The sequence below is a fragment of the Dromiciops gliroides genome, chromosome 4 (genome assembly GCF_019393635.1).
Source record: "Dromiciops gliroides isolate mDroGli1 chromosome 4, mDroGli1.pri, whole genome shotgun sequence".
Lineage (NCBI taxonomy): Eukaryota > Metazoa > Chordata > Mammalia > Microbiotheria > Microbiotheriidae > Dromiciops > Dromiciops gliroides.
Genome location: NC_057864.1, coordinates 478,179,418 through 478,195,329, shown reverse-complemented (window position 1 = coordinate 478,195,329; position 15,912 = coordinate 478,179,418). Strand labels below are relative to the sequence as shown.

At 45.4% G+C, this 15,912-nt stretch overlaps 1 protein-coding gene across 6 annotated transcripts in view; it reads left to right on the top strand.

The window, feature by feature from the left end:
- CUX1 (cut like homeobox 1) overlaps positions 1-15,912 on the top strand; it is a 423,932-nt gene that overhangs the window by 368,043 nt on the left and 39,977 nt on the right. For 4 of the 6 annotated variants that reach the window (XM_043964598.1, XM_043964597.1, XM_043964599.1 and 1 more), the window contains one exon: positions 1,416-2,549. The exons of the other annotated variants lie outside the window; for them this stretch is intronic. In XM_043964598.1, the coding sequence (XP_043820533.1) occupies positions 1,416-2,145 (730 nt within the window). In that variant the 3' untranslated portion in view covers positions 2,146-2,549. Of the gene's footprint in view, positions 1-1,415; positions 2,550-15,912 lie in introns of those variants that run through there. 6 annotated transcript variants of the gene reach the window in all.

The following is a 15,912-nucleotide window of genomic DNA, read 5'->3' as shown; positions in this document are numbered from 1 at the left end:
ACATGCTCCATAGAGCCCACGGCCCTCCCTGCCATGACTCTGCCCTGGGACTTGCTCAGCAAGCTTCTGTGTGTGCGTATGTGTGCACATATGCAGTTATTCTGACCAGGGATCACAGACCTAGAGCCAGAAAGTGCCTCAGAGCCCTAGCCTTTCGTTTTACAGCTGGGGAAACTGAGGCTCAGGGAGGTCATACAGGGAGTAAGCCTCAGAGGTCTAGTTTGAACTTGGCTCCTCCGAGTCCCAGTTCATTCCTCTTTCCACTGCACTGGAGGGTCAAGTCAGGAAGCACTCAGCATCTCACTCTGGGATGGGATTCTGTGGTTGGTGCTAATGTTGCTGGGCAGGGCAACCTGTGGCCATAGAGAGAAGGGACCGGCCCAGGCTCAAACGGCCAGGAGGGTCAGAGGCAGGACTGAACTGGGTCTCCCTGATGCTGGGGCCAGCTCTGCCCTGCACACCACGCTGCCGCTGTCTGCTCCATGGTCCTTCTCTTCAGGCCAGGCACCTGAGCACAGCTGCCCACCGAGATGCCTTTCTCTGGGGCCTCATGAGGTTCCTGGATGCTGAAGTTCATCCAGGCCTCGTAGCCCAAGTAGCAGGATCATCCCCTCCCATTCCCACTGCAGCTCTTAGCTCTGTGAATGCCTGGCACTGACCGCGAGAACTACAGGGGCCAAAGACAGCACTGCACCAAGTTGGGTCAGGGCTTCTGAGGAACCAGATCCTAGACAGGTGGTGTGGGGATTATTTGGAGTCCAGAAATAATAATAATAGCTGAGTGCTTACAATTACCACATTTGATCCACATAGAAACACTGGCAGGTAGAGGCTGTAGTGATCCTCATTTTTAACTGAGCAAACTGAGGCAAACAGAGGTTAAAGTGACTTACTCAGGTTCATACAAATACTGTGTCGAAGACTAGATTTGAACTCAGGTCTTGCTGACTTAAGGCCCTGTGTTCTAGCCACTGAGCCATCTAGTTGCTTAGAAAGAACTGGGTTTGTTTGGGGTTTTTTTTCTGTTACCCAGTGAGAGTGTGACTTGGAAAGAGTCAAAACTTCTCCAAGACTCAGTTTCCTTGTCATTCCAACATGCAAGCACTTTGCAAGCCTTATATGGTGTGAGTGGTTATTCTTTCTCTGGTGACGGCTCTGCAGACTGAGCCCCAAGGAAAGGGCCAGCAGGTCAGTGCAGAGAGGGCCTGGTGATGTGGACCTGAAGCATCTGAGCACACGGGCAGACATTCCGCCTGCGATGCTGGACAGGTCACCCTTCTGGGCCGCAGACCCCCCCCCCCCATCCATAAAATGAGGGAACTTCCAGCTCCAGATTTCTGATTTCCTGGTCCTGTGTCTTGTGAGCACTCCCACGCGCCCCCAGCTGACCTCTCTGCTTGTCTTCTCTCTCCCAGGTCTCGCATCCGCAGAGAATTATTCATTGAAGAAATCCAGGCAGGAAGCCAGAGCCAGGCTGGGGCCAGTGACTCCCCCTCAGCGAGGAGCAGCAGGGCGGTTCACAGCTCGGAGGGGGACAGCTGTGACGGCGTGGACACAGAAGGCCCGCCCGAAGGGAAGACGGGCGTGAACGTCCCCGAAGCGCCCGAGGAAGCCAGCAATGCAGCCACAAAGTCTCAGGGAGGGCAGGCAGAGGCGGCAGCAGAAGTGGGGGGGGAGGCCCCGCAGCCAGCCGGGTCTTCAGAGAAAACCGAGTCATTCCATTTGGGAATGGAGACCCTGGCCGAGACCGACGACGAGGGCCGGCCCAGAGGGCCGCGTCGCAGTTCTCCGCCAGGGTCTCACAGTTCAGGAGAGCCTCTGGAGGCCCCGCCAAACTCTGCTCCCCAAGAGGATGCCCCTACCTCAGCTGCCTCCGCCGCGGTCCCTGCCGAGGAGAGCCCCTACAAGCAGAAAGAGAGTTCGGAGAAAAGTCCCAATTTGCCAAGTACCAGCTCTACCCCCTCTGGCCCAGGCCCCCAAAAAACCAACTCCCTGCAGAGCCTGTTCAGCTTTCCCGAGGCGGCCGGCTCCAAAAACACGCGAGACAACACTCTGAGGAAAAAGAAAGCTGCCAACTTGAACAGCATCATTCACCGCTTGGAGAAGGCTGCCAGTCGGGAAGAGCCCGCCGAGTGGGAATTCTGAGGCTACATCCCCCACCCCCTCGCGCGAGAGCTGGGCAGGCGGGACCGGACCTCCCTCCACTGGCGTTCCTTGGGTTGCGCACTTAACGCCCTGCAGGCCACAGGGCAAAATCGCCATAGGCCAAGGTGCATATAGAAAACAGAAGGGGCGTTGTGCCCATTTACGTTGCGTTTTCGAGGAAGAAAACAGAGATGTGTAGTCAAGCCTTTTTGTACCCTCAAGTGTTTTTTTTATTGCCCTAAGTGATTTCCACAGTTTCTGGAATAACTCTTACAGCCTTTGCCTTGTGCCCTCGTCTTTCGTGTGGGCTTTTAAAAAAAAAATCAAACCCACATATTAAAAGGGGGCTTTTTATCTGCCATCTAATGGCTTCAGAGCGATAATACACTATTATCTTCTTAAACCAGGAAAAAATGGGGAGGGGGGGTGGGGAAATTTTTCAGAAAAGTTTAAAAAAAAAGAAAGTTTTTGTAGCTGTCCAGTTGCCACTAAGAGATTGCACAGTCAAGCCGACTCTAAACACACTAGTTTGGATTCCTAAATATTTTCAAGAAAAGAATCTTCTTGTTTGAAACTTTGAATTTAAAAAAAAAACACATTTACTCCACATATTTTTTAACAAAAGAAAAAAAAAGTCACATCAGGAAAATATCTTGGTTTGTGGTAGCTGACGGGCCGGGCGGGCGTCGTGTTTTCTGTGAGTGACGATAGAATCTTGACACGTAGTGCACATGACTCCATAGCTTTAACCGATTCTGGGCTTTTGCAGACCAGGGTTTGTTTAATACACTCCATTTTAGGCCAAATCAGGACAAAAAAAAAATCGGAATCTAGGTATTTTGTAATCTGCTTTTTAACCTCTAACCGCAGAGCACGCTGATCAGACCTCATATCTGGGAGGTTTCCGAGACAAGTTAGATCCGTAGCATGTACTTGTTGGGTTTGCTTAATTTATAGCGTCTACGTGTTTTGTTTGCCTGCCTGCGTGCATGTGTTGTGTGTCGTGCAGGAGTGTGTGCGTGTATGTGTGCGTGTGCGCGCTTTGGAAAAGAAAGAGGGAAAAGAGTTGGCCAGTAACATTTCAGCAAGCAGCTCGGGGGCCCTTGGTTACAGTTTGAGGTGCCCAGGGGAACTGGGAAAGGGGTCCATTCCTTGTCAGTGGAGGTCTTTCCTTGTTGGAGGTGGTGTCACATACCACTCTCACTGAGCTGAAGCCTGCCTCAGATGAAGATAGCTCCCTTAGTGTCTTATATTCCTTATATTCTCTCTCTCTCTCTCTCTCTCTCTCTCTCTCTCTCTCTCTCTCTCTCTCTCTCTCTCTCTCTCTCTCTCTCTTCTCCCCTCCCTCTCTCTGTCTCAGTCTCTCTGTCTCTCCCCACCCCCCACAAGCTATCTCTTGCTATCACACTCACTATTGCTATCTCTCCCTCTTCCCACTACAAGCACTGATCACTATGTTGAAATTGTGGGAAGGTTGTTTTTTTTTTTTTTTTCCTATAGAAAAAAAAAGAGCTCCCGGCAGTAACCATCTGGCCCCACCCCCCTCATCCCCCAAACAGAAATGGCCCAAACTCTTAAACCAAAATGTTCAAGCTCTTGAATTCTGGTTCAGATGGTTCTGCCCTTTATCAAGTTTGCCTCTTGAAAAAAGATTCCTTTATGCACAGTTTAGGACAGACTGAGTACAAATCAGAAGTCTAACTTGTCTCTAATTCCTCCTGTTGTCTATGTGTATATGCGTGAGAATAGAGGTGAGTGAGAGTGTATGCGAGTGTGTGTGTGTGTGCGCGTGAAAGCCGTTTTCTACGTCTTGTCTTTTCTTACGTACTTGTGCACACATGGGAGTGCATTTTACTGCCACCTTTTTCAATACGCTCTTTTATCAGTTTGGCTTCAACAAATTTGCTAATTTAGACTCCTTTATTGCCATATCTTTAAAACTAACAATAGATGATTTCGGTATATATATATATATATATTATTTTTTTTTGCTTATTTATAGGTGCTGTATTTTATTATCTGATTGTTAGGAAGGGATGAAAGGGGGCAAATATTCTTTAGTGGGATAGACTGCCGGCAGTATTGGGTATACTTTCCAAGATGTTGTCATACTGTATATTATTGATTGAAAACTTTTGACCGTATTGTGTATCATTGAAACTTTTGTCTTAGGTCAGCATCTTTGGATGACATTTTCATGGTGCATTCATTATTTCTTAAGTTTGATTAATATTTCTTTTTTTTTTTTGATGGGGGGAGGGGGAGTTAACAATTTGGAAGGTATTCCCCCACTATCGCGCTTCAGCGTGCTTGTATTAATTAACTGGTAGGACTTGGACTGTAAGATGTGAAACCATATTTCTTGCATGATGTTTTAGAAATTATGTATTTCATTTACAGTCTCTTAACCTGCAGGACTTAGTTTGAGTGTTCACAAATTCAGTCACTACACTTTTTTTCTAAATGCCTTTTCATGAATAAGAAGTATGCAGAAGGCTCTAGGAGGCTGGGAGACAATAGTTTCTCTCCCTATGGTTGCATCAGCTCTGAGCTCAAAGTCTTGTTCACTGATTGAGATTCTTGTTGGAAGTAGAGATCCAAATTGAGACCCTTGAAGGGGAAGGAGTTTTTAGGAATGGCCAACCCTTAGAAAAAAGACTTGTCAGGACCATGGAGAGCACCAGGCGGGCTTTGGGGAGGGACCCCTGGGAGAATCTAACAGGCAGCAGGGCAGGTCTGAGGATAAAATGTAAGGACTTGGAAATGGAAGTCTAGGTGGCAAGACTGACATTTACAAAGCCTCCAAGTCCCTGGCATTTTGATGTGCAAACGCGTTGTGTAAGTAGGTTCTCTCTGCTTCTTCCAAGTAAATCATGATTTGGGGAGTCTTCTTTTTTCTGACTAAACCGGCATGGATTGCCTTCTTAATCCACCTTTTTTTTTTTTTTTGTCCAGATTAACATCTGGGTGCTTGATACAATCCTTTGGCTACAGTTAGTTTGCAGCTCCGTTGGCAGGTTTTCTCCCTCCCATTTTATTTATTTGTTTACTTTCTATCTCAACCCAGTGGTCTTTGATGTCAGGTTGTCATCTCAGTCTTTCCTGCTTCCTAAGCGCTACCACTACAGGACATGGAAACCCGATGTGGGGAGTTTGCCCTCCCCCTCCAATGGAACATAAATTAATCTTTCATCTTGATAAGCAATATTCAAGTGCCTTGAAGAGCGTGCCCTTAGTTCAAGTTTGCTTTCTTCCCACTTCAGTTTGGCCCCTCTCTCACCATCCATCACACACACAAGCAGATCTCTGCTTTCTTGTCCTCTGTCACTTTAGAGAGCTGATTTGTACCTCTCCCCCAGGGGAAATGTTTCCATTTAAAACACTAACATTGAATTACAAGCTCCATTATACCATTTCAAACGGTTTCTTTGTGCTAATTGGAGGCAGTATTCATAATTCTGAGCCAAGGTTGCAGTTGTGTCTACCTTAGCCAGTGAACGCCCGGGTGCATAATGTCAGCAAACTGGCATTTGGCTCCTGCTCAGGTTCATCTGCGATTCTCATGGGGAAAGGGGCATTCTCATCTAGATCCGGGCCTGACGGCAGCACCTCTGCCTGCTGGCAGAGCTGGGGCAGACATCTGGGAAAGGTTAACCTACAGCTGTGCGTGGCCTTAGATCTCAGCTTCTCCATAACAGGCCGACAGGACCACGGTTGTAAGTTAGGAAGGTCAGGCAGTACAGAGTGTAGCTGTTCTGGGGAAGGAGGCCAGGGGAGATGGCCAGTGCCCTGAGGACGCTTGTTTACATCACTGCCCCCTAAAAAGGGGGAGAGAGGAGTGAGGGGAGACAGTCTTCCTCTACCTAAGGCTGTTTTTCAAACAGAGTCGTTTCTATCAAGTTAATAATAGGGGAAGGAGACAGGGGAGGAGGCAGTGTGGTGGCAGCACAGATATATCCCTGGCCAGTTTTCTCTCCCATTTAAAGGAACATTGACCGCACATACACACACACCCCACATATTTAGATTGTGGAATAGGCCCCCAAGTCGGCCTGGCGTTGGGACCCCCCCCCCCTTAGGAAGGAAGAAATTGTCATTAGTGTCTAGGCTAAGCAGCCTAGCTGGGTGCCCTAGCAGAAAGAAGAGGTGCAACTCTGGTGCCCCTTCTCTCAAAGTCCGTACCCATGATGCTGTGATTTCATAGCAAGGTAAGGAAGGGAATGTTTCCTTAGACTCAATAAAGAAAGCTCTAGATTGGAGATTCTTGTTTATTGCTATGAAATGGTCAGATCAGGCTTGGGGCAATAGACTTACTCCACCCAAGATCATCCACCTTATATCCCTTACTAGGGAGCAAACTCAGAAACCAGCCAATGATTCAAGACTTAATACGCAAACAAGGCCCAAGATGGAGGGTCAGCTTGAAATTCTGCCCTCCTTAAAATGGGAACACCCAGAAAGGGGTAGATAGGAAATGCTTCAGCATCCCATGTAATCATCTCCATTTCTCTGTTTTTCAGCGGGGAAGAAAAATCTCCCTTTAAAATAAGCTGAAGGACTGCAGGGAGGGGAGGGTGGAATGTGAGGTAGGGTAAGGATATGCCCTTCTGCAGCCAATACAAAGTCGAATTTAATTCACAATGTGTAGACACATTGAATACAAAGTAAAATTATGATTGTGACCTTTTTTTAAAAGTGTGCAGCTTAGCCAAGAGATATGTCCATCTTAAAAGATGCAGTGAGAAATGCCTGGCAGCTAAACTGTGTGGGTTTATTTAAGATCCCACATTTCTAGATTTTATAATCCAGTTTGGGGTTGGCAGGGTGATTGAGGAAATGACCCTTAAAAGATGAAACTTCTCCTGGGTAGACCACAACCTGATACAGTTTGGATTTAGTGAATGGAGACCCCCACTTTGATGGGAAGCCAAAACTTCAAGTTACACTCCCTGCTCTTGACTTCCCTTGATAATTGACTCCCCTCTGCCCCAACCCCTTGTTCGACCCCAAGTCTCCCATCTTCCTACCACTCTACACCTTGGCACTGTTAGGACAGTGGAAAGGTGGGACAGGCCAGAGACTGAAAGGAAAGGTGTAACAAGGCCTTTGGTGGGCAAGGGAGTGAGCGACTGCTGTTCTCCCCTTCACGGGTGTCACCGAGATACACGTTTTGGGGGCTGTAGAATGAGTTGTTCATTTTCGTCTTCCCTTGCATCTTGGTATTGAATAGAACTCTGCTCTCTCCTTTTTTCTTTCCCTTCTCTCCTTTATCTTTTTTCTTCCATTCTTTTTTTCTCTTTCTCCTATTTCCTTAATTCTCTGTATATTTTCCTTTCTCTTTTCCTCTCCTTTTTCACTCTTCCTTTTTTCTCTTCCTCCCTTTTCTTAGTCTTGCCTTCTCTCCCTTTCTTTCATTCTCTTCGGTCAGTTCTGCTCCACCTTGGGGGCCAGCCATTCCTAATGACATCAGTGAGAACTCCATTCCCATCCCAAGGTAGGACTGTTTCCAAAATGGTGAAAGTAATCAGTAGCCCCATGTCTGTTCTGTTAACTAGTTGGAATCAGCAAACCCAACTCCCTGTTTTTATAGGGATTCATAAAGCCTACTCTTGAGGGAGGGAGGGTAAGTTTTCTTCCAATCTATCCAACCCCATCCCCAATAAATCAAATGGCCTTTTAAAGAACAGAGCTGTCTAGGTTGCTCAAGAAACAAGTTCCTAAGTTCCCAAGTAAATTCATAAAATCTCACTGGTGCCCGTTATCTGTGGGCTTCCTGAATAGCATCAGTATAAACTGTGAAAATTGTGCTGAACTAGAAGTCCAGAGACCCCCTTCTGCACCTCCGCTGCCTCACCTTTGAGAGGAGGGAGCGGGGCTAGATGGCCTCTACAGTCAGTCTTCCAGCTCACAAGATGGTGTGACTAGTCGGCTGGTGATCATGTGTGTAAGAATGGAATGACTCTTTGGAAAGCAATGATAAATGCCGGGCAATTTGTGTAATCTCCTTATACCTGGGCAGGTAAATAATAGGCATTCACAGAAAAATCCTATATTTAGAGGCCCCCAAAGAGGCACAGCGGTTTCTATTTTGTGCCTTAATGGCTTGAAATCAGTCATTAGAGTCTCCAAGGTAAAATGATTATGCCAAAGGGGGAGAGGGAAGAGGAGAAAGGAAACTGGCAACGTTCCAACTATGTAATTTCAGGTAATATACATTCTAATACCAAGGCTACCTCCATTAAGAAGACTGGAAGCCATGTGTGCATGCTAAGAACTGTCTGAGGATGAAAATTGTCCTGACTGCCAATGGTTTCTGACCTTTTTTAGTTGAAAACTACCAGGGAGAGAAGAAAGTCATTTAGCTCCTAAAATAGTCACTTTTGAGGGTCCCCTCCCCAAAACAAGCTTAAAGTATAGACTAAGAGTAAAGAATAAATTTGCTGATAGTTTCCATCCACGTGCAAACTTAAGGAAGCCAGCTGAGGAAGGAGATAATCTCAAGTTTAAAGTGATTACTTTGGGGCAGGGGCTGGGGAAGGATAGAGAAGGAGGAACTGGCTAACACTCCACTCTGCCCTTTACAAATATTGTCAGTCCACAGCAAGTCTTAGCAGATTAGCCCTTGTCCATGCCTTCCTGGTAGGAAAACAGAATCAGCCTTTTGTTCTGCTCATAAGTCAACTTTACCTCTCCCACCTATATCCCCCCTTGAAAGGACTTGTTGTTTCCATGACAGTCTTTTTCCACCATTGACAGTCTTTGTTTTTGTGTGTAAAGTGACATTTAGCTTTAACGAAAAATTTCCAAAGCTCCTACTCACCCCCCCAAAAGCTCAGTTTTCAAGTTCTGCATTGCTGCCAGAGAAGCCCCCTTAAAGGAGAGGGAAAGGACAAAATTAGGCTTTTATATTCTTATTTTATCAAAAGTGGTTTTCTTAGCACCTCTTTTTTTTCCTTGTTTTCCCTTTCTAGAGAGATCATCTTTTTTTTTTAAGTCCCCTGAATCACTTCTTGTAGGTTACCCTTGTTTATTCCAGAAGGTCCCAAAGTCTAATTAAGGTCTTCTTATATTGCAGCATTCTCTAGCAATGTTTAGGTTTTGATGTTTCTACCATAAAATGATATTTAACTTTCTGTAATCAGAAAGGAAAGGTGCCTTATATCCTGATATCATAACCACGTCCCCATTGAAAAGGACCTAAAGCACAGTGTACACATGAGCAGACAGGACAGATTTAGTTAAAAATAAAAATAATAAAACTTTTTTTAAAAAATCTTAACATCACTGCATTTGAGTGGCCCTGAATTGCTAATTAGAAAGAAAACTAGGAAGCACTTAAGTAGATTAGCGTGTGAAAAGCTTGGTGCAATAAACATTTTTATTTCTTCTTTTAGTTTTAAAAGCTTAAAACTGTATTGCACACCGAATGTAGACAGAGAAGCTTTCGACTGAGGTGATTCAGGTCATGAATAAGTAGATTCACTGGGGTTCCTTTTGCCTTGTAAGTTTAAGATGCAACAGACCTCACTCTGCTACAGTGGCATGCCCCAGCCCTCACAGCCACTGGATGGTGACCATGGAGGGACACTCGCATCCTAATGAGTGAGCAGCTTGGCCATACATGCTCATTCAAGTCCTTGATTCATCAAGCACCCATATGATCTGGACCTGACAAACAGCACCTCTTTTCTTGGATGCCTTGAAGTAGTTCTATAGAAGGAATGTCACGACACCAGCCTGGACCTTGGGAAATCAGGAGGCTTTTCCATTCTGTTCCCTTTGGGCTCCCACCTGGTCAGCACCTCCAAGCCCTGATTTGGTTTGGTTTCGATTCGTTTCATTTCCTTATTTTTCTTAATGAGATTGGCCAGGCACTGACCTGCCAACATAAGGATAAGTATAAAAAGATGTCTTGTTTTAAAGGTTAGTTCTATCCTCTTCTATTTATTATTAGGGTCATTACTTTTAGATCTTTTTCAGAGTAGTTTGGTTATTTGTGTGTGTGTGTGTGTGTGTGTGTGTGTGTGTGTGTGTGTGTGTGTGTGTGTAAGCGCGCATGCTTTTCCCCATGTGAACACAACTCACGCCTTTGTCCCAGATTACTGGGATGAATGAATCCTGGCCAGCTGGGGCCAGGACAGAGTAGAACCATTTCTAGAGGATTGATGGGTTCAGAGTCTGCTTAGCACAATCAAGCCACCCATTTTTTGCAGTAACCCCTTTAAAAGATTTCCTTCTCTTTCTCACCATTTAACCTAAAGAGTTTATGAACAAAAACCTACCAATTAATGAACCTGCTAGAATCACAGTCACTTGGTGTGAGAGACTGCAAATGAGACTTAGAAAAAAGCCAAGGTCAAATACCCAAAGCCTCCTAGAGCCTCTCTCAATACTTTGGAGTTCATGAAGATAGAGTCATCCTTTGTCAGAAAATGCATTGCAATCTCTCCAAGTGTATCACTTTCGAATGAGAGACTGGTTTCCTGCAATGTTCATCTTGGTTAACCTGTTTTAGTTGACAGATTCAGAGTCATTGTTATTGTTTGTTGTTTTCTTGCCTACGAAGTTAGCCAAAACTGTCTGGTAAAGCAACATCGTTTCCTAGCGTCCGCCATTGTAGAGCCCCTCAGAACTAGGACTGAGTTGGGAAGGGGCCTGGAACATTCAAATGAGCATTTTGTTTGCAGAACCTCAGCTATAGAGAGGCAGCAACTTTTCACAAAATGAAAATCATGCTCAAGATCTCAGCCAGTTTCCAAGGGAAAGGAGGAAATGAGTCAGAAGGGGTCTGCTTCCCAACACATCTAACTGCCAGGGCTTCAGTCAGATCTAAACCAGCAAGGGTCCCAGGAGAAAGCAGCTTACTTACAGTAAGCACAGGTCTGAGGAACAGAGCACATCACTGCTTCTGCGGATCAGAAGCAAACTCCCACTTTGCCTTCTAAGGATGGATGGTCCCACTAAACAACAGATCTTTTTTTCTGAATATATTTTTTGTGTGTGTGCCGTGGCTTTTTCCCCCCATTCTGTTCCTGTTTGTTTTGTTTTGTTTTGTTTGGGGGGAGGGGGAGGTGGGAACTAGGTGACGTTTTTGTTTTGAGTAAAGTCCTCTGATTTAAAAAAATAATAATAATTGTCCCCCTCTGCAGAGGGTTTTCATTTTTACCCAAATAGTCTATGCATTTCTATAGATTGAGCTGGTTTCCGCCTCTTTTCTCGAGAACGCTGGCAGGACATGTCCCACCCTCAACAAACCCCTCAGAAAAATGCCGTCTATTTAAGCGACTCGAGAGTTTGGACAAAATTCCCAAGGCATTTGAGAGTAACTTGTTATAACAGAAAAGGGTTGGGGGTTTTTTCTCATTTATTTTTAAGTGGTTTTCTTCACATCCCTTTTTGTTTAGTAAGAAATTTAACTCTTTGCATTTGTGCAATAACTACTTGCCATGATAATGGGCAGAGTTTTTTTCATGCCCTGACTACTAATACAGCACAAAATGAACTCAAACAGAAAGTGGTGTACTTTTTCCTGAGAACGATTTTTTTTGTCAATTTCATTTTTTTTTAAAATAAGCTCAGTTTTACCCCAGTGTACTGTGGTGTCTTACATTTTTAGCAGTATTTTATATTTTTTTCTCTGTAACGCACTAAGTCTTAGATGTTTTTAGAGCTTGTTTGTTAAATTCACAATCACAGATTTAAAAAAAAAAATCCTCACAAAGACCCAATTGACCAAAAAAAAGTGTCATTTTTTTTTGTACAAATAGCTTTGAGAAGCCTTTGTTGTGTTGCTGTGACTCATCTTTTGTAACATTTTATTTCTTGCTATTTGTTTAAACATAAAAAGGAAAAGTTTATATGGTGGGCGTGGCGGGCAAAAGCCCAGCCAGGCCAGCCCGATGGCATTGTTCCTTCTGTCCTCGTTCGGTTAGCCATATAATGTTTGTTCTCAGCACTGTACAACGGTCCCTATATGATATGGAGAAGCAATATCACTGTATGAAACTCACACGATGTATTATTATTATTATTCACTAGCACCCTAGGTGTGATCATTGAAGTAAATATCTTTTATACAAACACAAGAATGTGTGGGCTGTCTTTGTTAAGGTGCTCCAGAGCCTGGTTTTAAGCAGCAAACACTTACATTTATGGAGTCGGCCAATGCCAACGGAGCCAGCGTTAGTTCAGCTTGACCCCCAAGAAGATCTCTTCCAGGGCTTCCTGTGATGATGCACACACTTGGCAACCCAAAGGGGGGACACCATTGGTTAAATGGTTAGCCGCCATTAGCGGGTCTACCCACCAAACAAGCTGGCTTCTTGTCATTTTCCAGGAGTAAACCCTCCCAAACAGCCCGATGACCTGACGTCATGGCAGCTGACCTGGGGGATGGGCGGGGGGGGGGGGGGGGGATGTTCTGTAGACGTGATCCAACCTTGCTTCAGAGGCCAAGCTCAAAGACTTGGAGATACTTAAGACCAAGTTAAACTCTTAGGTGTGGTAAGTGAGTGGGGCAAAGAGGTTAGGCTTCGGACCTGGCCAGCAGCCTGGAACCAATGACACTGGAGTATTTGTGGAAAGCTCCTCTAGAGCGTTAAGTGGTCAGGTTTCTCTAGCTGTTTATGATTGTGCTTGCGTTCTTCGCCTGGGGATCGTTGAATTTGAAAAGAAAATTGCCTACTGTGATATTTTATGAATGCGGTTTCTGTGATTCCATCTTGCACTTATTAACAGAATTAAGGGTTGGAGAAACTTATCTATGTGATGTTGAAGGAAATGTCACTAACTGCTTTCTTTGCTTTTGGGTGAAATTGTGTTGAATTCTCCTAGAGCAGGGGTTCCTAAGCATGTCTGTGCCCTGGCCCACTTTGGCAGCGTCTGGTGAAGTGTGAAACCCTTCTCAGAATCATGTTGTTAAATGGATAAAATAATAGAACAGCAAAGGCAACCCATCGTCTGGATACGCAGTAATCAAAATATTTTTTTGGAAAACCAAGTTCATGGACCCCGGGTTAGGAATTCCTATTCTAGACGATAAAGCTGGGCTTCCAAGGGATATATTGTTGGTACCCTCCAGTCTCAGACTGGCAGAGGCAGAGGCGCCTTCAGGATCATCAGGATATAGAAAGACCCTCTCACTGAAGTCAGAGGACCTGGGTTCAAATCCCTCTGGCACTCCCTGTACTTGTGACCTTGACCTGAAGTCACTGACACTTCATGAGCCTCAGAACTGTGATCTCTCTGTGTCCCTCATTTTATAGAAAAAGAAGATGAGCTTCAAAGCAGTCCAGGTTTCCCCAAGGTCATTCAGCTGTTCAGTAATTAGTAGACAGAAGTGCAGTTTTCAGTTCCCCATTCAGTCCCCTTTCTTTTATATCCCTGATTCTAAAATGAGGTGAACCAGTTTCAATTCTGCCATTGACTAGAGGACCCCCTAGGCAAATTGCTTAACCTCTCTGGGATTCAGTTTCTTTCTTGGTTAAAGTGGTTTTAAAAAAAAAGAAATAACCTCACACTCTCCCCTTCCATTGTAATACCATAATTCACATTTATATAATGTCTGTGACTTCCTGAATGCTTTATGGTTTTGTTTCAGCCTTAAGACAACCCTGTGAGGCAGGTCATGGCATCCCAGATCTACAGCTGGGAGGAACCTCAAAGGCCACTCCCTCCCATTTTACAGATGGTGAAACTGAGGCCCAGGGAAATTTTTTTTTTTGGTTGGACAATGAGGGTTAAGTGATTTGCTCAAGGTCACACAGCTAGTAAGTGTCAAGTGTCTGATGCCGGATTTGAACTCAGGTCCTCCTGAATCCAGGGCCGATACTCTATCCACTGCGCCACCTAGCTGCCCCGGCCCAGGGAAATTAAGTGACTTAGCCCAAGGTCTCACAGGCAATAAACATTGGGGTGAGAATTGGGGACCCCAAGCCCCCAGACCCGAGAGCCAGAGTTAGAGCCAGAAGGGACCTCAAAAGCCAAGTAATCAAACTCTCATTTTACAGAAGAGCAAAGCCCAGAGAATTTAAATGAGTTGCCCAGGTTCACACAGGCAATTAAGTAAGCATGTCAGGTGGGATTTGAACCCAGACCCTCTGACTGCAGGGCCAGGATTCTTCCATCTGTAGCTTGCTGTGGTTGAATACCTCGTACTCTTTGGAACAAAGAAGGGTAATATTTGGGCCAGTGGTAGTGTTATTTCAGATGGTATCTTCAGACACTGACCTGAGCATCACGGGATTACAGTAATTCATTGTTCCCATTTTCTTATGTTTTTAAGAGACCTAAAACATTCCAGAGTTCGTGTTCACAGCCAAATCTGGAGGAGAGAAGGCTTAGCAGATATGTGGTCAAAATTATTGGAGTTTTAGCTGGCTGTCTTTAGGGACTCAAAGGACCAACCCATGGAAAGGCCTTTTGATTTTCTGCTTTGGTCCCAGACAATAGAACCAGAAGGAAGGAAGTAGAAATCGCAGGGAGGCAGATCAGGCTCAAAAGATGAAAAAACTGCCCTCAGTCTATCCCAAAGTGAAATGAGCTGCCTTGGGGGAAGGAGAAGGGGGGAGGGGAAGTCACCCTCTCTGGGGCCTTCGGCTACCAAATGACCGTTTGTCCAGGTTGTTATGGAAGCCTTGACAGCCTCCCTCACCATTGTTTCCCCTTTCCTCTGGTCTTGGAAGAGCTGGCTCTTGGCTGGTTCTGCTGTCTGCCCATACCTGTGTTTTAGCTGAGTGGGAGCTGGTAAAGCCCCTCTGGCAATGGGGGCAAGGTTGTTGCAGACTGCTGCAGGAGTCGCCTGCTGGGTTCTGTCCTTTATCAGTGACTGGCCTATTGAATAGCCAAGCATTGGTGTTTTGGCAGCCTTGATCAGCAAGTAAAAATGAGCTAGTGAGATGCTGCTTCCATGAGTGAAGGAAGGTGGGTGGATGATGTTGGCAGTCCAGTCCTGGACAGAAAGGAAGATCAATGGGTCTGAACTCAAAGGACCTAGGCTCAAACACTTAACTGTGTGACCTTGGACAAGTCATTTAACCTCCATGGACGTCCATTTTCTTCATCTATAAAATGGGGGCATTGGCCTAGATGGCACCTATTATCTCTTTGGGCTCTAGATTTGTGATCCTATGAATAAGCTTTGCCAGACCCTGATGATACAGAAACAAAAATGAAATCACCCTTGCCCTCTGGGGCTGACGGGGTGCCGACATGTATGTCTGCAGCATGTCCCAAAAGTCTTCTGGCATTCAAACTGCCCAGAAACTTTGGGAATCGCCAGGTGATTGGATCAATGGCACAGAGGAGGGTAGGGGGAACTCCTCTGTAGGAGTTAGTGTTTGACCTGACTTTTGATACCAACGAGGGGTTCTCAGAGGCAGGGGTGGGAGACGGTCCAGGCATATGAAGGAATGGAAAGAGGAGATGGGATGATGGGTCTGAGGAATAGTGAGAAGACCGGTCTGATGAGACCTAGATTGTGTGTGGAAGCGGATAATGATTCCTGAGGCTCGAAAGCAGGCTAGAGCCAGACCCTGAAGGGCTTCAGAGGCCACACTGAGGAGTTTTTCATTTGGTCCCTGGGAGCAATAGGGAGCTACTGGAGTGTATTGAGTAAGGGAGTGACCCAGGAATTTCACATGTTCCTGATGAGCCAACCATGAGCACCTAGTCCCAATCCTGGTACATGATAGATAAATCTAATATTTGTTGAATGAATAGCAACAAATGAACAAATATGCCCTCCTCCCTTAAATATCCCTCTGCTTT